This window comes from Antrostomus carolinensis, unplaced genomic scaffold (assembly GCF_000700745.2).
Source record: "Antrostomus carolinensis isolate BGI_N321 unplaced genomic scaffold, ASM70074v2 scaffold34886, whole genome shotgun sequence".
NCBI lineage: Eukaryota > Metazoa > Chordata > Aves > Caprimulgiformes > Caprimulgidae > Antrostomus > Antrostomus carolinensis.
Genome location: NW_010322025.1, coordinates 5,062 through 26,427, shown reverse-complemented (window position 1 = coordinate 26,427; position 21,366 = coordinate 5,062). Strand labels below are relative to the sequence as shown.

Sequence of the window (21,366 nt, the reverse complement as noted above, 5' to 3'; positions counted from 1 at the left end):
AGCAGGAATATTTATTCTGAATCTGTCCACTTGGGTGCTTGTAGTATTGGAGCATAACAACGTTTATCTCAGAGATCCGTTGCTCCCATGTTGCAGTCCATGGACTGAGGCAGAGAGCAATGGAAAAAAAATAAAATAAAAGTACTCAAGTGACTTCAAAAACCCTCTGTATCAAACTGTGTTATTCTTCACTCATGAAAAGCTGTCCTAAGTAGCTTGCCCAAGATCCCACTCAAGAATAGAGTTAGGAATTGAAACCAGGTCTCTAGGATATTGCTTTAACCAATGGCTCATCCTTCTTTCCAGGGTAGAGAGTTACAATGGTCACAGGCTCTTCCCTATTTTTTTTGCACATTCTGCTGCTGGGGATTTGGTTGGGAGTGCTGGCTTGAGGACAATCTGAGTTTCGTTGTGAACTGATTAGTGGAGGTTTTACATAAGAGATGGATTATCTTCTCAGAATAAATCTAGTCCGTGGGTTTTGGGTTTGGTTTTTGGTTGTTTTTTGTGGGTTGTTTTAATCTGACTAGCAAAAATGTTGCGAATTCTCCACACAGTCATTTGAACTGGGGGGTAATAAAAACAAGGTCATGATGAAATGTACATGTTTTCCTTTATATAGAAACAGCAGCACACTGATGAGGTGTGATGGTGCTAGTAAAGATGAGGTTAAGGATGCACCAGTTAAACTTACTAGTTCTTTAAAATCCTGGGAGTAAAAACCCTTCTAAATAAAAGCTGTGCTAGAGGAATTGCCTTTTAACTGATTATAAACTTGTTAATGTCTAGCAAATTTAAAAATCACTTGCTTTTAATGTAGTTGGAGAACTTTTTCAGAAATCTTTGGCTCGTTTTACATCCGTGCTGTAACAAAGCAAAGCACAAAAGGGTTCTAATGGACATAATAAAGCCTTTCTTACTCCGTTCTTTTCTGGGGCACCACAAAGCCGTGTATTTCCTTAGCTTAAGAGAAGTGTATAGACATAATGTCTAATCACAGTTTGTGTTTGGCTTTTTCTTGAATTACCTGATTGATTTTCATCTACAACATGTTCAGATAATCTTGACGCAAAGTCCATTTGAGCGATTATTCTCTTACTTCAATATAAAGTTTAATAGATATCGTTTAATGAAATGACCAGCCCAGAAAAGCAAACAATGATTCTGTTTCTTTCAAGTGCTCTCTCCCTTAAGTTGTTATAAAATGTCTATAGTTATTTTTCCTGAACTTAGCCAGGCTGCCAGATCAGCAGTCATTAGGGGCTGGGGGGTGTTTGGCACGTTAACGCCAGGAAACACGGCACGGCTCCGAGTCTGACACTTCTCTGGGGATTTTACTTAAGCCACAAGTTTGAAATCCATTTTCCTTTGATGTTCTGACTTAGTTTGCATGTTGCTCTTGTCTTTTTGCTGTAAAATTTAGGCCATTGGTAGGATTCTGAGGAGCTGTGGTAGGGAAACTTCAGCTTTATCCGAAGCAAGAGCGTGATGCTAAACTGACATAAATGGGCTCCTCTTCCAGGCCTGTCTGACAGAAGGGATGATCCTGCACAGTTATGGCATGCTGCTGCCCTGTGGAGTAGACAAGTTCCATGGAACAGAATATGTCTGTTGTCCTCAGACAAAGGTTGTGGATGAGGCTCTGTCCAAAGAGGAAGAAGATGAAGACGAAGATGAAGACTATGACCTTTATAAAAGGTGGGGTTCTTACTGGCATCTCTGTATGTGAATATTTCACACAGTGACTCCCTTGAGGTGAGGATTGAGAGGAGAATTGGGCTTTTTCATTTCCTAGGGGAGTGTCCTGAGCCTGAAAAAGCCTTGCAGAAGGACAAATGACTTTGTAGTGCTCCTGGTATGGGGAAAGCTCAACAGCCCCCCTCCCTTCATTCTTAGACAGTCAAAAAGACTGTCTGGTTGCTGCAGTAGGTACCTCCCCCAAATATGGTAGATTTTCACTTACTGAAGAGAAACTGATGAGAAAAATATGAGGAAACCCCACAAAGGAATCCCCAGAGGGAGGGAGAAGTTCTGCCTTTAATAGCAGGTGTGTCTGTAGCGAGGGAAGTCCCGTTGCTGCTGTTGGTGGGCGGATCAATAGTTGGTACACTTATTTTTTTTTCCCCTCCTTGTGTGTTTGTAGAACAGGCAAAAGTAAAATCCTTATTCTGGTACATCAGAGGTTGGCTGTGAAGTGATTAACCATAATTTTACCCCCTAACTTGTATCCCTTCAGTGAGTTCCCTACAGAGGCAGGTGTAGAAGACTTCACAGGAACAGCTGTGGAAGAAGATGAGGATGAAGATGATGAAGGCGAAGAGGAGGAGGACGTGGTAGAAGATCGTGATTACTATTATGATAGCTACAAAGTTGATGATTACAATGAAGAGACCCCCACAGAGCCTAGCAACGACAAGGCTGTTTCTGAAAAAGAAGTCAGCAGCGATATGAAATGTAAGACCCGTTGTAGCCTACGGGCCTCTTGCTTCCTTGAGAGTATTCTGCTTGGCTGTCAGTTGGTGATGGGTTTTTGATCAAGTCAATAAATGCCACTTGGAAGTTTTATTTGCCAGAGAAGTTAGCAAACAGAGGGAAAGCTGATGATGCTTATGTTTCAAGTGTTGAAATTAACTCTCTAGAGCATGGGCCATATGTTTCCAGATAAACAGCAGTTCTGCTGGCAGCAAGCCCAGTGTTTGGCACGTTGAACGAGCACCTCTCTGAAGGTGCAGTGATGAGTCAGAAAACCATATCTGCACAGGCTAATTTTGGAAAAAAAAAAAATAATAAAAAAAAAAAATTTTAGAGGCATTTGGGGTACGCTAAGAATTTAAAATCATAGTTTTGGGTGGAACAGGTTGCCCAAGGAAGTTGTAGATGCCCCCTCCCTGAAAGTGTTGAAGGCCAGGCTGGATGAGGCTTTGAGCAACCTGGTCTAGTGGAAGGTGTCCCTGCTGCTGGCAGGGGGGTTGGAACTGGATGAGCTTTAAGGTCCCTTCCAACCCAAACCATTCTATGATTCTGTGATTACCTTGGATGTGGTGTTTTCTACCAGCTGATGAAAAAGGAAGCTAAAAGTGATGGGCCATACTCTGCAGAGGTGGCATAAAGGTGCCATCTGGCCATTTTAAGGGTGAGGAAGTTACTCAGTGCTGCCTCAATAGCTTTTGCACAAACCTTTCTCTTTCATGAAAGAAAATCAGCTAAGACAATTGGCCTGATAAAATTATATGAGTAATATATTCTTCCTGCAGTAGTAATGTATGCTGTGCTTGTGGTAGCTTTGGTGGAGCTGTAGGTGCCATGGCAGGGGGCACCTGCTGATCGTGTGGCACCTCAGTGTTCTCCCATGTCCTGTACTTTACGTGTAGAAGTGTCTGCAGAGGAAGGAGGAGGGAAGAGAGAATGAAATTCAATTAGCTACAGATCACTGAATCATTGCCAGCAGTTCTTGCATCTTTTTGGTAAAATGCCAGCATGCTGCAGATAATTTGACTTGCTGAAACAAGGCTGAGCTCATATATGTCCAGGACTGTTACAGATCTGCAGGTATTGAAATGGATTTGAAACAATGTGATTGGGGTGTCTGTTTTGGGGGTACACAGGCTTTTTTATTCCCCTAAGTACCACAAACAGTTGCTAACTTACACACCATATCTGTTCTCTTGCCTCAAAATAACCCAGCTGCTTATATTGCCCGCTTATTGTGAAGCAGTCCACGTGCTGTGGCTACCTGGAGTTTCAATATTTAGTGTCTAGATGTTTCAAAATTTAAAACCCCAGCGATCCTTTTGCTTAGCCTGCCTTTTCACTTGCTTTTACACCTCACCTTTAAGATGTGGAGTGTCTATCCAGGCAGAGTGCCGTGGAACAGGACATCTTGGAATGCTTTAAGCAGCTCTAATGGGTTTTCTTTCCATCGTGTTGGTTTTATACAGCGGAGGCTCTACCTAAGGCATAATGCTGTGGCATCAGCAAAATAGATCCTTGCTGTTTCAGCCTCTAGCTAAGGAGAAATCACACTTCAGATGAGAGCTCCATGTTGAGACAACTGCTCGGGTAGACTGCTGCTGTGTGTTTGCTCCAAAGCACCACGAGCAGATGCCTTCCTGAACAGCGCTGGCAAACCTTGCCATGAATGCTTTTGCAACGTTAAAAATCCCCCCAAAACTGACAAAAAACCCTTTGGTCGGTGAAGTAACCACGCTGAGGCCAAGTGCTAGTGTCCCAGAAGAAGGTGTGAACTCTAGAGCCACGCTGCTTTGTGTAAGTCGCTCGGCAAAAGCCTGTGCTCCTCACTAGCTCATGTTCTAACCCGTCTCCACACAGCTGTCTGCTCCCAGGAGGCGATGACAGGGCCCTGCCGGGCTGTGATGCCTCGTTGGTACTTCGACCCTAACAAGAGAAAATGCATTCGCTTTATATATGGAGGCTGCGGAGGCAACAGGAACAATTTTGAGTCAGAGGAGTATTGTATGGCTGTGTGTAAAAAGATGAGTAAGTCCTGCCTCCCACTGGCCTTTTTTGCAGCTGGCCTCTGTCTGTCTTGGCGTTTGGTGTTTCCTCCTCCTTGCCTAGGTCAAGAGAGGATACGTGTGCAGCTCATCCTTTTGGTTCTGGTGTCTGCAGCAGTTCTGTCTGTCTTATTTGCAGCAGTCTCCTCTTGTCTCCGCTTCTCTAAGGTCTTTAGGGTGAACTTTCCTGGAGAAAGTGACTCTCGACATATGCTGTCTGTGCTCACCGTTGGCTTGCGGCTCTTGCTAAGGGCTGTCACCTTCAGATCTACAGCAGGGACCAGGGGCTGTCTCTAACCTCTTGTGAGAACACAGAACTTGCCTGGTGGTGTAACTGGCTTTTTTTTTTTTCCAAATACATGGGAGGAAGCACTTGCTGTCCCCAGTTGTGTTACCATCCATATGTTTGACCAGTCGGTCCTGAAAAGCCGGCTGCTGCTCACCATTCTCCTGGCAGTAGGTGTTTTCTTGCTATTGTATTTTGGGAAGATACCAGAGAAGCAGTACAGAATTTCAGTCCCACTTTCAGCTTGGTTTGAAGTATGAATCATGACTCAATCCTTGCATTTTTGAGAGCTTGAGGTTTTTGGCAGCAATTTGAACTGGCTTTTAGGTCAGATGATAAAACTACCAAAAACATTTTAACCTCCTTTATTAATCTTATTGTTGAACTCCAGCACTTCCACTTCAGCTACCATTAAAGCCTTTTGAAAGGCTTTTTGTGTTATCTGGGGCTTGGCAGTCTGGCTATACAGCCATAATCCTATTTACAAAATGGGCTTCATGCAAGTGCTTTAGGTTGGGCTGATCTAACTGAAGTGGTGAAATAAAAGATGCGGATGTCAGGAGCTTTATGTACAAAAGTTTGTCCTGTTACAGAGGGATTTAGGGCTGGAAAGAGAGTTCTCTGTGTCCAAGCTTGGTTCAGAAATGCCACAAGCAAGCCTCAGTACTGGTCTGACGCTGTCACTTCCACACAACAATTGTTTTCCCCTTCTTCACTCTTCCTTCCCTAGTTAAGAGCAAAGTTTGATGGATTCAGGCACATGCTAAACTGCAAGGTGCATTATTTTTTCTGAAGCACGCTGTCTTTCAATGACATATTGGAGGTTTTTTTCCCCACCCAAATTACTGAAATGGTGGAAAGGTTGCCTTAACTTTCCATTTCTGCCCTCGGGCAACAGCAGAGCGGGTGGTGTTTGCCATAGATCCTTTCAGAAAGGGCTCTGGGATGTGTAGTTTTTGAAAACTAGCACAGAGATGTTGTTCAGCATTTCTTGAGCTGCAGTATTTGGAGTACAGAGCCCCTGTTGTGGTTTTTCAACGTCTTGAAGATACAAAGCGTCCAGTTTACTGGACGAGTCAATTTGTCACATTGAGCCTCCTTCTGTTGCTGTCTTGTCTAATATCATTGCCTGTTAGTCCTGCATGGTGCATCTGGTAGGGAAGGTAGGTTTGAAGTGTAAAATATTGGGTAGTGTTTTGTACAGATTTATTGTCGAGCTCCCTAATCATATTAATGATGTCTGGAGCCAACTTGTCAGCGAACAACTAATGCACAAAATGTCATTTAAACTATCCAAAGCCAATGCAAAAGGGAAGAGGAAACAAGTTCTTTATTCTGCAATGCGAGTCATTCTGTTGCTGGGGCTGAATAATGCTCATCTCAGAACTAGAGAGAAGACTGGACAGGTGCATTTTGCTGTGGTTTTGGGATGATGTAACCAACTGGTGTTGTGCAGTAAATTGGCAGCTTAAAGATACCAAAAAGGACACCTGGTAGGTGGCGGTTCAGTAAACTCAGTCTGCCAGGTTGTTAATTATGCAGGCGGGGAGATTCCTCTCCCTACCTGTCCTTTGCAAATCCAGGAGCACAGTTTTCTGAACATCAGCTTATCCTTACCCTCTCTTCACAGTGCCAACTGATGATGTGGATGTCTACTTTGAAACCCCAGCTGATGACAACGAACACGCTCGCTTCCAGAAAGCAAAGGAGCAGCTGGAGGTCAGACACCACAACCGCATGGACCGGGTGAGCGTCTAGCTTCAGTCTTTTGTGCTGCCCTGCATAGTTGCTGCCTGTGTTTTTCTGAACAAATTGATGGTGAGCAGACTTCCTTTCCAGTCATCAGCCTTCTACCTGTTTCTTTCAATATGACCAGCATGTGACACTTAGATTTTCATTTCTTCAGAGTGCTTGGAGAGAGGAATCGCTGAGGACACTTAGCTTGCTGCTCAGAGGGCTTAAGTGCGAGGTTTAAACCCCACAGCAGTTCTCTTGTGCCTTCAAAACCTAGCAGGATCTGCCTGTGAAGGTGAATTAGCCTTGCAGAGATCAGACATAAATTTGTGTGTTGTTGATGTGTTCTGTCCTTTTCTTGTCCAGGTGAAAAAGGAATGGGAGGAAGCGGAACACCAAGCTGTAAATCTCCCCAAGGCAGAAAGGCAGACTCTCATTCAGGTAAGAGTTGAAGGATCTAAAGAGGAAAGTTACTGATGCTTGACCTTCGTCTTCTCAATAAACCACACGTGAGGTTGTAATATTCCAAGCCAAAAGATGACTGAGATGGGAGAGCAGCTTTCCTGTTCTGTCAGCAGCTGCCTTTAGAGGAGATTTGATTCAACGGCGTGCTTTGTTCCTAAAGCTGGAGATGATCCGATGCTGTGCCAGGTCCTTTCCTGAGCCCAGTGGTAGGAAGCTCTCTCACCCCTCAAGCAGAGCCAAATTGTAACTTCAGACCTTTGGCCTGTTTTGTGCCTCACCTGTGGCCTCACCGCCCGGTTCAGATTGGCCCTGACTGTCTGGACACCCGTTTCCTGTTTCGGGCAGACTTAGTGGAAAGCACTTAGGCAGCAGATAAGGCTGGTTTGCTGCCAGAATGCCAGTCTTCTGCCTTGTGAGGAGAGTTCAGTTAGACTGTGAAGTTGATCAGGGATATTCACAGTATGGGATTGTGAGGGGCAGACTCTTCTGGCAGTGACAACTATATGAACTTCCCTCAAACCGCTCTACGACTCAGTGAGTGACTCCAGCTTTTAAGCTCACTTTGGATTTTATCCTGGAACACAGTTTTGTCTCTCCATTTTTGTAACTTAAGCCACTGGAAGTCCAAAAGAGTTTTCCATCATCTCTGTTGAAACATAACAACACTTAATGGACTTTCCTGGCTCGTTTGGAGATGTAGGTTACGTCCTTTCTAAGAGAGTATATAGAGATAAGATCTGAAGGCGTGCTGATGAAAAATCCCCTCTGTGATACCTTTGTAAAATTCAGATTAATGGCTCCAGGCTGAAGAGATCTGTCCTGTTTCCATATTGCAGGGTTGAGGGAAAGTTTTTTGAGTTAATACCGTGTCATTCGTTCAGTACAGCTGTTCAACATGATCTTTATCTGCAAAGGCCACGTGCCCTTTTCAGACCTTGAAATAGGTTGTGAAGGAAGTTTGGAAGGCAAATTGGCACTGTTGGATTTTGCAAAGATGAAATCTGTATCAACATCTATCAGTGTCCTTCTCCCCTAATGTAAATGCCTAGGACATGCAGTGTGACAGGCTCCATTTGTCTGCTGAGAGAGACAGTAGGTGACCCTGGCGCATACAGCGTATTTCATACAGACTTCTTTTCATTGTCTCAGCACTTCCAGGCAATGGTTAAGTCTCTGGAGAAAGAAGCAGCAAGTGAGAAGCAACAGCTTGTGGAAACTCACCTGGCTCGTGTGGAAGCCATGCTGAACGATCGCCGTCGGATTGCTCTGGAGAACTACCTGGCTGCCTTGCAGGCTGACCCGCCGAGGGTGAGTTTATTTGCAACAAGTTTTGACAACACTGTAGGGCAGAAGGTGGGAATGGCTTGGTGAGAAGACTGCCTGGGCCAGAAGCTGGGAATAGGTTCCCAGTAAAGCTTTCTCCATGGTGGCATTTTGTGCTGAAGATCATAGAATCATAGAATGGTTTGGATTGGAAGGGACCTTAAGGATCATCCAGTCCCAACCCCCCTGCCATCAGCAGGGACACCTTCCACTAGACCAGGTTGCTCAAAGCCTCATCCAACCTGGCCTTCAACACTTCCAGGGAGGGGGCATCTACAACTTCCTTGGGCAACCTAGATCTAGCAGTGAGTCTCCTAATTGACTCACTTTATTTTCTGCCTGGCTAAAAAACCCTTGGCTGTGTTTAGTGTTCATAAAGCGTGGTGTTCTGAGGCAAACAGACTTAATTTTAAAAGGAAATATCTAAGAGGTTAGTGCAGGTGATTGATCTGTGCAGTAACAAAGCAGGCTCACATCTGAAGTGCTATGTTGGAGCTGGGAATTTTATTTGAATCAAATGGGCTGTGAACTCTTCTCCTCCTCAAATCCTGCAGCCCCATCGCATCCTGCAAGCTCTGAAGCGCTACGTTCGTGCTGAGAACAAGGACCGTCTGCACACCATCCGCCATTACCAGCACGTCCTGGCAGTTGACCCAGAAAAGGCTGCACAGATGAAATCTCAGGTATGAGAATGTTTCTGTCAAGGGAGGTATTGTTACCCAGCCCTGGCTGTCGGAGACTATAGAAGCCATGCAAGTCCTTATCCTAATTTGCCGGGTACTATAGCAACTTGTCGTACTTGTGCAGAGATCTCCCGTTCTGTATGTCTCCTGTCACCAGATATGCTGTCTGCACCATTTTCCTTGGTACAGAGGTAGAAATTGAAACTCTGATTTTAGCCTTGAATTATTACTGGTCACAGTGAAGAGTCTGGGCATTTAGAACTAGTTTGGTGTTGTTTTTGTGTTTCCTTTTGTCAAACAGCCGTGAAATCGTTTGCTGGGGACTTGGTCGTCCTTGAACAGACTTCCTCACTTCTCCCAAGACTTTGTGTCTATGTGTTCCTTCCATTAGGCTTATTCTTCACCATGCCTGTGTTTGTCGGAGTTCTCACGTGCCTTTGCAGAGCTAATCACCTTCTTTCCAAAATGTAGTACATAACCCTTGCCAAGCACTTGATCATTGTTGTTAATTTTATTAGAAAATCTGTTTTGATGAGTTTATTTTGTGCCTTTTTAATATATTTTACTCCTGAACAGCCAGAGAGTCATTGTCCTTCTGTTTGTGCGTATGCTCCTTCAAGTGGATGTCAAACCTGGCTATTGTAGGAGTAGTTGCAGCTATTCCACAAATATTTTTAATTATGTTCAGTTACTTGTTTTTAGAGCTCACTTTTAGAAGGGTGAAAGATGTACTGAAAGGCCCAAGATTGTAATTAAGAATGGCTTGGCAACACTGAAAGGTGTGTTCATAAGGGTATGTCCTTTCACAAGTGTGGAGAGAACTGACTGTCCATCACAGCTGTAGGAATGTAATCTCTATTTTACCAGTCTCAGTTTACTGGGGGGAAAAAAAAGGCTTTATTACTTGGCTGTATAATCAGTAGTTAGAAATATCGTGTTTTAAGAGTAAGACAAGGAGTGGAGTCTGTTCCTGTCACCTCTGGTGAGGCATAGAGTAACGTTGCAGTGATTTTTGAGAAGCAAATGTCATGCTTGGAGGTGGCTGGTTCCATGGGTTTCACGTTGTTTCTGGTGCTGGCAGTGTACCTTCAGCTCTTGTCTCTCAGGCTTGTCTGCCGCTGATTCTACGATTCTTGTTAAATCTGTGCATCCTCAGAAAAGGCGGTGGCAGTTGTGGTATTTACAGTCATAGAATCACAGAATGGTTTGGGTTGGAAGGGACCTTAAAGCTCATCCAGTTCCAACCCCCCTGCCATCAGCAGGGACACCTTCCACTAGACCAGGTTGCTCAAAGCCTCATCCAGCCTGGCCTTCAACACTTCCAGGGAGGGGGCATCTACAACTTCCTTGGGCAACCTGTTCCAGTGTCTGACCACCCTCACAGTGAAGAACTTCTTCCTAATATCTCATCTAAACCTCCCCTCTTTCAGCTTAAACCCATTTCCCCTTGTTTTGTCATTAACTGCCCTTATGAAAAGTCCTTCCCCAGCTTTCTTGTAGCCCCTTCAGGTACCGGGAGGCCGCTATAAGATCTCCCTGGAGCCTTCTCCTTTCCAGGCTGAACAGCCCCAACTCTCTCAGCCTGTCCTCACAGCAGAGCTGCTCCAGCCCTCGGATCATCCTGGTGGCCTCCTCTGGACTTGTTCCAGCTGCTCCAGGTCTCTCCTGTGATGGGGGCTCCAGAAGCTGATGTTTGGCTTGTGATGCAGAATATGTGGTAGCATCTCAAGCACAGACCACCCTGACCCTTTGTTCTGATGCTACCAAAGCCCAAGAGGGAGTGTGTGAACTGTATTCTTAAGCTAAAACCTAAACAGTCCTTTAATTCATTCTGAAGGATGCAGTGTCAACAAATCGACGTCCCAGGGATGCGGGTGGTACAGTTCAATTTCCATTGACTTTACTTTTCAGACGCACTTTAAGCGTCTGGATCGATTCCCTTGATTGACAAGCTGCCACATGTAAAATTAAATTGCTTTCATCTTTGCCCTTAAAGGTCAGTTACATGTCAGACTGTAAATCAGGTCCATGCAACTCCATAGCTTTTTTCCAACATTTGACCATCCATATAAAATGTTTTTCTTGGTCCTCGTGATCCCTGATTATGCAGCACCCTCTTCAGGTCAGGATCCACTTCTCCAGTGAATTTCAGATGTTAGGGAAGAGCGATTTGAGGTTGCGTAGATTTATTTCTCCCATGAAGGGAGAGCTGCCAGTGGACGGGTGTAGTAGGTGTAAGACAAATGTAATGCCACTGTTGTTCTGAAAGGCACCTTTGTTCTGAAACCAGAGTTGATAAATAATATTGTCCGCTCCCTTTGCGTGTATCTTTTCTAGTAGACAGGAATGATAATCCATTTAATAAAGCACTTGCTTGTAGCTGCTGCAGGAAATGAATTATGACCGTACCTGGCATATGGAAAATACCAACCTCAGTGGTTCCAGTGAAGAGCTGGTTACAGCAAGAGTCAGCTGAATCCTCTCTCTCACTCCCTACCTTTCCCAAAATACCGAGGGCACCATGAACAAATGGCTGGTCCCAGTGAAGCGTGACGTGCTAGCACCGGTCAGAGAACTGGATTAGATGAACCCGTGTCCCATTCTGTTGTCTGTCATGGCAGATCTGCCAGTCGTAGGTATTTTATTAATCCCAATCGAGTGACTGACAGTCTTTGCCTGCTCCAACACACCCTTGTACGTTTGCAGGTGATGACACATCTCCATGTGATTGAGGAGCGGATGAATCAAAGCTTGTCTCTGCTCTACAAGGTGCCATACGTGGCTGAAGAAATCCAGGATGAGATTGGTGAGTGTATATGTGTGCCAGCTGCCATACCACTACAAGCTTTTACATCAAGTGAAGTGGGTTCCAAAAAGGCTGCTAGCTCCTTTGAGGAGATGCCCTCAACAGAAAGCCCTTGGGCTTATTCTTAGATACCACAGGGCAGATATTCTCTGGGTTTTGTAACACAGCCAGTCAGAATAGCTTGTTCCTAAGAATTTTCACTGTCCGTTTAAAAAAAAGTCAACACCACTCAGAATGGCAAATATCTCTCTCAAAGGGAGATGAAAAAGCTCCATAAAAATGAGCAGATGCTTTTCTGCTTTATAGGAGTTTAATCCCATCTTGCCAAAACCTCTTGCCACATCAAACCTCTTGGCCCTTCTTTGTACATATTTCTAGCCAACACCTTTACTGAGAATTCCAGATGAGACTTCAGAGCAGGCAAGATAAGGTAACCTGGCAGCCCCGAGCAGTGTTCCCCCGCAGCCCTGCCTCAGCTAGGTTCATACCATCTGCCCCTTTCTGTTCCTGCCAGGCTTCCTGCAGGTTGTGTAATATTTCCTCTTACTCCTTTCAGATGAACTGCTTCAGGAGCAACGTGCAGACATGGATCAGTTCACATCCTCCATTTCTGAATCCCAGGTGGATGTTAAAGTGAGCTCTGAGGAGAGCGAAGAAATTCCCCTGGAGGGTAAACCTTTCCGTCCGTTCCAGGTGAAAACCTTCCCAGCCTTGCCTGAAAGCGAAGGTACGTGGAACTGGAAATTGGGTTCCCCAGTTGTACAAAACGTAGACACTTTTTCTTAACTGGTAGGTTCAGCTCAGTGGCACAGAAAGTTCCATCCCTTTGGGTGATTTAAGAGTAAAGCAGTCGCCCCGGCGGTACCCCTCAGCCTCTGTCTGCTGGAAAGAGGCATTGCCACCAATAATTTGCACCAAGCTGCTGTCTTGATTTTCTGAGTCTTCTCTTTTTTGCAAAAAAACTGTTTTATCTTTTTCCATTTTGCAGGGAGTGTTAAATTTTTACTGTGTGGCTTGTCTGTGGAATAAATTTTCAGTCTTGAACCAAAATGCTCTCGTATGATGTTAAATCTTTGTGCTGTGACTTGCTGAAGGGCTGCAGGAATTCTCTTTATATATATTTTTAAAAATATATGTCTATATTTTTTTTTTTGTATCATCGAGTGTTGACAGCTGGTGTGTGCATGTGTATTTATTTTAAAAATGCTCGAACGGAGTCCTGAGCTTCAAGAAAGCTGTAGACTAAAAGCTTTCCCCAGGGTCTGAGTCAGAAATCATGTGCAAGCTTTTTTTTCCCTTTCTCTCTTAATCTCCTTTCTCTGCTATTTTTGTTTTTGTTTTCCCTCCTGCTAGATCCTCAGCCGGATTTGTACCATCCAATGAAAAAAGGTTGGTTCTAAGCTGCTCCCTCACAGCGCTTTCGATCACTCTCCTACCTTCTCAATGTGTTTGATAGCTTCATTTTAGTTTCATGCTCACCTTTATTTTCATTTCCCCGCTTTCATTTAGATCAGTAACGTTCGATTTTGCTTGTTTAGACCTAGTGTTAAAGAAACAAATTAGTCTGAGCATCTAATTGATGGTGTAAGTTCCTCCTTGACGGGCTCACCAGGTGTCTCTCAGTGCATGGAGGGGCTTCTTTGCCCTCGAGAAATGTGTGGACCTGGCAGTCTGTTTGCAGCCGTGCGCTCCTTTGCATCTCTTCACACATGGACTCGTGTTCAACACTTCTCAAAATAAGCCTAAATAGTCTAGAGGCTCTTCTGCCTGCTGTGGGATCTGTCCTTACTGCTCGATGACAGCACTAAATGAGGAATGAAAGTGCTGCAGCAGACCTAGGCTGTGTTTCCTGGCTAAATGTCCTCCTAGATGTTACAGAGGGCAGCTAGTCTGGGACAGAGAAATTAGGAGATTCCTTCTTTGTGTTTGTGGGCTCCTAGGCATCATGTTTTCACACGTAGCATCTCTTCATACAAGCAAAGTCCCGTGTGATTATCCATTTCTCCTTTAGCTGATGATTAATTCTGCAGTAGGTCAGTGCCTGGCTAAAAAGGGGCTGCCTGGGCTTTAGGAGCAGCATAGAAATATTGGCTTTAAATTAAATCCTCTGTTAGTGATACAGTCTCAGGTAAAGATCAGGCCTGGCTGATCTGCTACTGCAGCTCCTGAAGTAGAAAGGGAAGTATTTTAATTCTTAAAACACTCCTGCTGAGAAGTGGTACACGTGCAATGTGTGGGCAGTAAACCCAGCATTTTAATCTGCCTTTGGTTCCAAATACATTGTGCAGAATCTCAAAGGAGAGCAAAGGATTTTGCTAATAAACATTTAATATCAACACAAATAGTTTTGTAACATGGTGAAAGCCAGATAGCTTGAAACTATTTTCATTATCAGTGTTTCTCTCCAAATGTAAGTCACCTTCATCCCTCTTGTGGAATAGTGTACAGCTAATTCAGTGTACTGACTGCTCTGGAAAGAATTAGGACAGCCTTTATTTTGGGGGGGATTTTTTTGTTTGGTTTTGGGGTTTTTTTGTGGGTGTTTTGGGGGTTTTTTTTGGTGGATGTTTTTTGACAACTACTTTGTTGACTGATAAATATAGGCTGGTTCTCCCCATTTGTGTAAAAGAAAGAATTTCTGGTGACTTGGGGACAAAGATTATATCCTGCACTTGCTCCTTCTCTCCTTTCCTTTTTCATTGAATTTCACCAGGGCTGCTAGGGAGTTTGGGGGAGGTTTTTTTATGCATGTCTCTGGTTTTTTCTCCCTGGGAACTATATAACCTAAACTGTGCCTTTGGGCTACACAGAACTGGGTCTGTTATTTGGTACAGCACTGTGTGACAAATAGCAAAGCTCAATGCAGCAGCTGAACTCCCAGCCCTGGAGACTATGCTACACTGGCTCCTGAGAATTGAATAAAGCAGCCCTAGGCCAAAAGCTGACACAGGAGTTCTCTTAAAAACTATTTGTGGCTAGTCTCTCCAGAAAATCCCAATCATTGACTTTCACAATAACATGACCTGCTTTGACAGCCGTGAGGAGTCAGACTGGCAGTCTTGGCCGTGCTTGGAATCTGATTACTTGTCTCCAAAGAACCGTACAGGAAAAGAGGATGCACTAAAGCTTGAGATGCTTCTGTTGAGAGGAGTTGGAGTGAAACATTAGTTTCCTTGACATTTTCAGGCAGTAAAAGCTTGTCACTGTAAAAAAAAAAAAAAACCAACTTGCCTTGGAGCCAACTAGCCTTTCCTTGCATCTCATCGAAGAACACGCTGCCAATTTCAGCAGCCCTCGACATAATGTCTTGGGCAGCCTGCAAGCTCAGCAGCTCGTGGAGAGGTGTGTGCAGTCACCAGCAGTGTGTTAAGTGCTGTGGTTGTATTTCCCCCACCTCGTGCTCCTTGTTGGAGAAGACCCCGCTGTAGATCCGAGGCTTTGCTCTCCCTCCTGCTTTTGCATTTAGGGAGGCGTAGGTGTTGTGAATGACATCACCTTGTCCCTACTAATAGTGGGAAACTGGCCTTCTCCTACCTTGCTGTGTTAGGTTAGGTCTGAGTATCTTGCCTCAGGCTCTTCTGTTATTGATCTGATCTATTTATAAAGGCTTCAGATCCAAACAGTGTATGCAGAGCAGCTGCCTTCTGTTAATTGTTATTCTTCTCTTGAGCCTATGCTAGTTTCAGCCTAGAAATGGGTGAGTGATGGTCTAGTAGGAAGGCTGGTGTAGTTCTTTGCTCCTCCCCTTGCCCTGGGATTTATTGTTTCTGGGCTCGTGCCAGATACGGGACAGCAGCTCATTACAGAGCCGTGCTGAGTGACCTTGAAATTCTCATTCCCGAGGCACTCGCTGATGCGCTTGATTTCAGAAGAATGGGTGATGCTGGCTGACCGTGCAGGCTGGCTCTGGGCAGAGGGGAGACATGTACTTCCGTCACGGGGGTCACGCTGAGGTGGTGGTGACCCAGGGTGACATTTGCAGAAAGGAACTGCACGCTCACAGTTTGTGTTCTCTGTTGCCTTGGACCTTCTCTAACAGCAGCACTTTAACGGGACGATATTTCTGGATTTACACTTCAGCCTGGGTTTGGTTTTTGGGTTTGGTTTTTTTTTGGCGAGTCTTGTCTGCTCCTCTCATTGCCACCTCATTTCCCCTCATTAACAGAAACTCCCCTAATCACTTGTCACTGTAGCATAGCTTATGAGCTCCCCTTCTGACACAACAGCATGAAGACAGATTAATAATCAGCGGTCCGTGCGGTTAAACACGCTAGCCATGGCAGCTCTACAAAGAGTAGGTAACCCTTCCTAAATCTCACTGAGGGGTGACTAACGCTCCCTGCCTCGCTCTTTTGGTGCAGGTTCTGGCATGACTGAGTTGGACGGGCTGATTGGCGCTGAAGAAAAAGTGATTAACAGCAAGAAGAAAGTGGATGAAAATGTGGTGAGCCCTCCACCTTTATTTTGTAAAGCAAAGCCTGCCGTGGACACTCATTAATAGCGGTGGCCGATTTCCATGTCTCCTTCCTGCTTGCAGAATGTCAGTGTATTTATTAACCATATGGTGTGGGGGAGTCAGATTTTTGACTGTTGTGGGCTTTTAATACCGATGAGCATCAGAAGGGTGGGAAGGTGAGGGAAGGAAAGAGATCTGGATCTTTGGCAGTCTGAGCTGGAGAAGTCTCTTGATTTAATAACTGCTTTCCCAAGCTGAGACCCTTTGATAGGCTTTTATTTTAGCTTGCTGTCTGAATGCACTGAATGCTGGTGGGTTCCATCTGTCTTCCCACCTTTTTTTTGTGGCAGGAAAGGCCTTACCACCTTCTGAAGGTGAGCGACCCAGTCGGTATTAGCTCTGTCTACCATGTAAATAATTCACTAGGTCAGAGCGGCAGCTGCAGAGTCGCAGCCAACTTTGCCTCAGTACCCTGGTTTTTGGTTTGGTTTGTTTTTAAATTCAAAAAGGTGACTAGAGAGTTTCTTTTCAAAATTGTTGTAAGGCCACAGGTTACACCTGACACAACAGAAATGCTGTGCCTAGTTTTTAAATGAGGTCTTTAGTTTGAGGTAGTCTGAACATCCAAATGGTTGCAGTACTAACTCGGGTGGCTTTACAAGTTGGTGAACATCCCACGCTATGGAGGGCAGGAGAAGGTTGGTAGGTGGTTCTGAGCTTCTGCCTAGTGTCCATTGAAGGTCTCTTGTCTGCCTTCGTATTCCTTCTCTCAGCTGTTTCATACGGCTCCTTTCATAAACCGCTTTTGTGGCTGTTTTCAGGTGATTGATGAAACCCTCGACGTGAAGGAAATGATTTTCAACGCGGAACGTGTCGGTGGGCTGGTGGACGAGCCGGTACGTATGTGGCTACCGAGTCTAAACCATGTGATCAGTGAATTCCTAAAGCTGGACTTTGGTTCCTGTGTGTTACTGAATTCCAGGGCTTTGATGCCTTGATACTGCTGTGGCAGGTCATGCAGAGCATGATGCAGTGCAGGATTTCTACACAAAGATGTCACCGGTAAACGCCCCCATAGATGCTCCCCTGCCTCTTGAGTTGCAGCAGTGTTTTGTGGGATAGGAAAACGGGGTGGGTCATTGTCCATCCAGAATGCCTAAGTGGGGAAACAGTTTTGTGTTCATTATCCATTGGTGAATCACAGAATGTCAGGGATTGGAAGGGACCTTGAAAGATCATCCAGTCCAATCCCCCTGCCAGAGCAGGAACCTAAATGAGATCACACAGGAAGGCGTTCAGGCGGGGTTTGAATGTCTCCAGAGAAGGAGACTCCACACCCTCCCTGGGCAGCCTGTCCCAGGGCTCTGTCACCCTCACCGTAAAGAAGTTTCTTCTCAAGTTTAAGCAGAACCTCCTGTGTTCCAGCTCACACCCATTGCCCCTTGTCCTACCATTGGGCATCACTGAGCAGAGCCTGGCTCCATCCTCCTGACATTCGCCCTTAACATATTTATAAACATGAATGAGGTCACCCCTCAGTCTCCTCTTCTCCAAGCTAAAGAGCCCCAGCTCCCTCAGCCTTTCCTCAGCAGGGAGATGCTCCACTCCCTTCATCATCTTGGTGGCTCTGTGCTGGACTCTCTCCAGCAGTTCCCTGTCCTTCCTGAACTGTGGGGCCCAGAACTGGACACAATATTCCAGATGTGGCCTCACCAGGGCAGAGTAGAGGGGGAGGAGAACCTCTCTCAACCTACTCACCACACCCCTTCTAATGCACCCCAGGATGCCATTGGCCTTCCTGGCCACGAGGGCACAGTGCTGGCTCATGGTCAAATATTTATGGTCATGGTGAAATATTTACCCTGTCTAGTGTCACTGGTCACGTCTTGATACCACAGATGGTTGAAGACCTTACCAGTGGCCACCTTTTAGGTTTGCATTTCGCAGCGCACGGCTCTTCCTCTACCCACTCCCTTGTTTTCTTCCCTCCAGGATAACGACAACTCCCTTCGCGACGACTTCAGTTTCAGCAGCAGTGCCCTGATTGGTCTGTTGGTGATTGCTGCTGCCATAGCTACTGTCATAGTCATCAGCTTGGTGATGCTGAGGAAGAGGCAGTATGGGACCATCAGCCATGGAATTGTGGAGGTGAGAAACAACTCCTGCTCCGTAACTGAGGATGAAAATAGTCAGCATTGAGTCACATGTTGTGTGTAGGGGGCGAAGATGGAAGTAGCTGCCAAGCCATCAACTGCTCTGCTCCCAGCTAGGTGGGATTTAACTCTGTAGATGCCGAGATCTTCATCGCTTATTTATTAGCGTGCAGGTATCGGTCATTGGCACGCCATGCTGGGACCTGCCACTTCACAGTTGTATTTGCTTATCAGAAGGAATTCCAATGAGGCTTCCCTGTCTGGCTCAGGGTAGGATTGAGCAGTTAAATGAGCTTTTCAGGCGGGCTCTTTAGCAGGGGAGTAAGTCAGGCAATCTATAGCGATTTGTCCTCCCAACTAATGTAACAACTATTGAGACAGTGCGATCGGCTGAACGCTGAGAAGCAATTCCTCCTCCTTTCTCCTGCTCCCAACGTGCACGTTTCTAATGGAATGGATGGAGTCTGGGCAAAGCTGCTTTTTCCCTTTGCCCAACTCAATGTGAGAAATTATAACCATCTCTTTTAATGAGAGAAGTGGGTCCCAAAATTGTAATGTTAACTAACTTTTCATAAGGGCAGTTAATGACAAAACAAGGGGAAATGGGTTTAAGCTGAAAGAGGGGAGGTTTAGATGAGATATTAGGAAGAAGTTCTTCACTGTGAGGGTGGTCAGACACTGGAACAGGTTGCCCAAGGGAGTTGTAGATGCCCCCTCCCTGGAAGTGTTGAAGGCCAGGCTGGATGAGGCTTTGAGCAACCTGGTCTAGTGGAAGGTGTCCCTGCTGCTGGCAGGGGGGTTGGGACTGGATGAGCTTTAAGGTCCCTTCCAACCCAAACCATTGTATGATTATTTGGGGATGTTCTTCACCAATCTGTAAGACTCAAGGGCGAGCAGGAGGCATTAGCACCCAAACGAGGAACTCTATGAAGCAAATTATTATTTCTGGGTTACCTTGTTTTCCTGTTTACTCTCTGCCATGATATTTGTCCAGTGTTTGTCTGTCACCTCTTGTTCCTGTGAAATAAGGTCTGCGAGTGCCTCTGCTAGCACCAGTAACCGTTTGGTCTTTTTAAAGGTTGACCCGATGCTCACCCCAGAAGAAAGGCATCTGAGCAAGATGCAAAACCATGGCTACGAGAACCCCACTTACAAATACCTGGAGCAGATGCAGATATAGAAAGAGCTGAAGATACAACAGCCCTGACCGGGAAAGGAGCAGGGCGGAGGGCCAAAGTGGTCCAGCGTTTTGGATCAACTACTGACCAACAGTTGCTTCGAGAGGACTTCATCTTACATTCAGAACTCCTGGATCATTAAGACTATAATTACTACTGTAGAGTTGCAATTTCCATTCTTTTAAATGGGTGAAGAAATGATAATATAACAATATGATATATAAATCTCCTTAAATGGGAAAAATGGATCTATTGCAGATATTTGACTGAGATGTAGTTTTCTTTTTTTTTTTTTTAAATAATCTGAAAAATACCAGTTCCGTTGTACTGTTGTCTCATACAAGCAAGCTCTATATATATATATAAAATGGGAAATGTTGATTTTTATTTCTGATAGACCACCTGTATATTGATGGTCGTTTGTACCAGCCCGCCTTGTAAAAAGGAGACAGTTGTGGCTCTTCAGTCATTTTGGCATTTATATATAAAGCAGTATTGTTTTTTTTTCCTTTTTGTTTTTTTTTTTTTTTAAAGGAATTTGGCTGGGAGTTGCAAAGAGATTAATTTAGAGATAGGGATTTATGACAGCGTAAAGCAAGGAAGCAATTGGGAATGGTAACTAACAAAAATCCTTATAATGAGAGAAAAAAAGGAGAAAAAAAGAAAAGAAAAGAAAAAAACCCCAAAAAACCAAACCCATCCTCATAATGCCAGTGGTGTGCACCCTGCTGCTTAGCAGTTTGGGCTCTAGGAATCCAGACTCCCTGGAGGCAAGGAGTTAAAAGGCTTCTAGCATCTCTGTTTATAGTTCTTCTAGTGGAATGTTAGAACATGGTTTGTGCATACTGGGGTCTGCACATTCCCCTCCCAGATTCAGTTTTTTGCCCTAGAGTTGGAAATTCCTCGTATTGAATTTTAAATCCTCTGTTCTGAACCAGTTTCCTTCAGTACTCACCTGGCATTAACAGCCCCTTCTCGTTACTACTGCTTTCTAATCTTCCCCAGCTCTCCTGCCTCACCAACGTGGTAAGTAGCGAAGAGACGCGGGTTTTGGAGCCTTTGCATCTCTTTGGGGTGATGTTGGGACCGTTGGGTGTTTGCCCAGAAATGACAAATGGCTGCAAGAAAATCAGTTATCTTGGGAGCTGATGAAGGTGGAATTGGCTTTAACTGGGGGAGGGAAGAGAGGGATAAGCTGGGAAAGGGGATGCTGCCTGCTTGACGGGAAATTGGATGCATAGGCCCCCCGAGAAGAACAGAAGGGGTGTTGTTCCACTCGCCATCATGTCTTTGTAATGCTTGTATAGTTGGTGTTAATGCTCACGGCTTTTTTTTAAATCTGGAGGTTCTGGTAACCTGTGGTGTATTTTTTCTATTTTATTTTATTTTTTTTTTTCCCTGTGACTTTATTTTTTTCTTTCCCCTTCAGTGTCTCTTCCCACTATGCACAGATTTACCTGCAAACTCCTTAGTGTGGTCTGTGGGGAATGTACAAAGTTTAAACACATCAATAAACACTTTAACTTCCGGATCGTTTGCTCTCTTTATTTCTGGGCTCGTTTAAGTTTCTCTCTCCTCCCACCTTGTCCTTGCCAAACCCGGGGAGACCTTTCCCCACCTTTTTATCCCCCTCTGTTTCAACGAGAAGGAACGTGCTGATTATGAGGAAAGGCTGAGGGAGCTGGGGCTCTTTAGCTTGGAGAAGAGGAGACTGAGGGGTGACCTCATTAATGTTTATAAATATCTTAAGGGCGAATGTCAGGAGGAT

The 21,366-nt window shown here is 45.0% G+C and overlaps 1 protein-coding gene across 7 annotated transcripts in view; it reads left to right on the top strand.

Moving 5' to 3' along the window:
- Positions 1–21,126, top strand: part of APLP2 (amyloid beta precursor like protein 2) — a 34,993-nt gene extending 13,867 nt beyond the window's left edge. Inside the window, exons 5-18 of one of the 7 annotated variants that reach the window (XM_010170116.2) lie at positions 1,521–1,698; positions 2,237–2,454; positions 4,330–4,497; positions 6,431–6,546; positions 6,901–6,975; positions 8,149–8,307; positions 8,877–9,005; positions 11,712–11,811; positions 12,368–12,538; positions 13,165–13,200; positions 16,173–16,255; positions 17,089–17,163; positions 18,260–18,415; positions 19,499–20,262. In XM_010170116.2, coding sequence (XP_010168418.1) covers positions 1,521–1,698; positions 2,237–2,454; positions 4,330–4,497; positions 6,431–6,546; positions 6,901–6,975; positions 8,149–8,307; positions 8,877–9,005; positions 11,712–11,811; positions 12,368–12,538; positions 13,165–13,200; positions 16,173–16,255; positions 17,089–17,163; positions 18,260–18,415; positions 19,499–19,600 — 1,766 coding nt within the window. In that variant the 3' untranslated portion in view covers positions 19,601–20,262. Of the gene's footprint in view, positions 1–1,520; positions 1,699–2,236; positions 2,455–4,329; positions 4,498–6,406; positions 6,547–6,900; positions 6,976–8,148; positions 8,308–8,876; positions 9,006–11,711; positions 11,812–12,367; positions 12,539–13,164; positions 13,201–16,172; positions 16,256–17,088; positions 17,164–18,259; positions 18,416–19,498 lie in introns of all 7 variants that reach the window. The other 6 variants (XM_010170115.1, XM_010170117.1, XM_029085477.1 and 3 more) reach the window with 6 other exon arrangements.
- Positions 21,127–21,366: the final 240 nt, after the last annotated feature.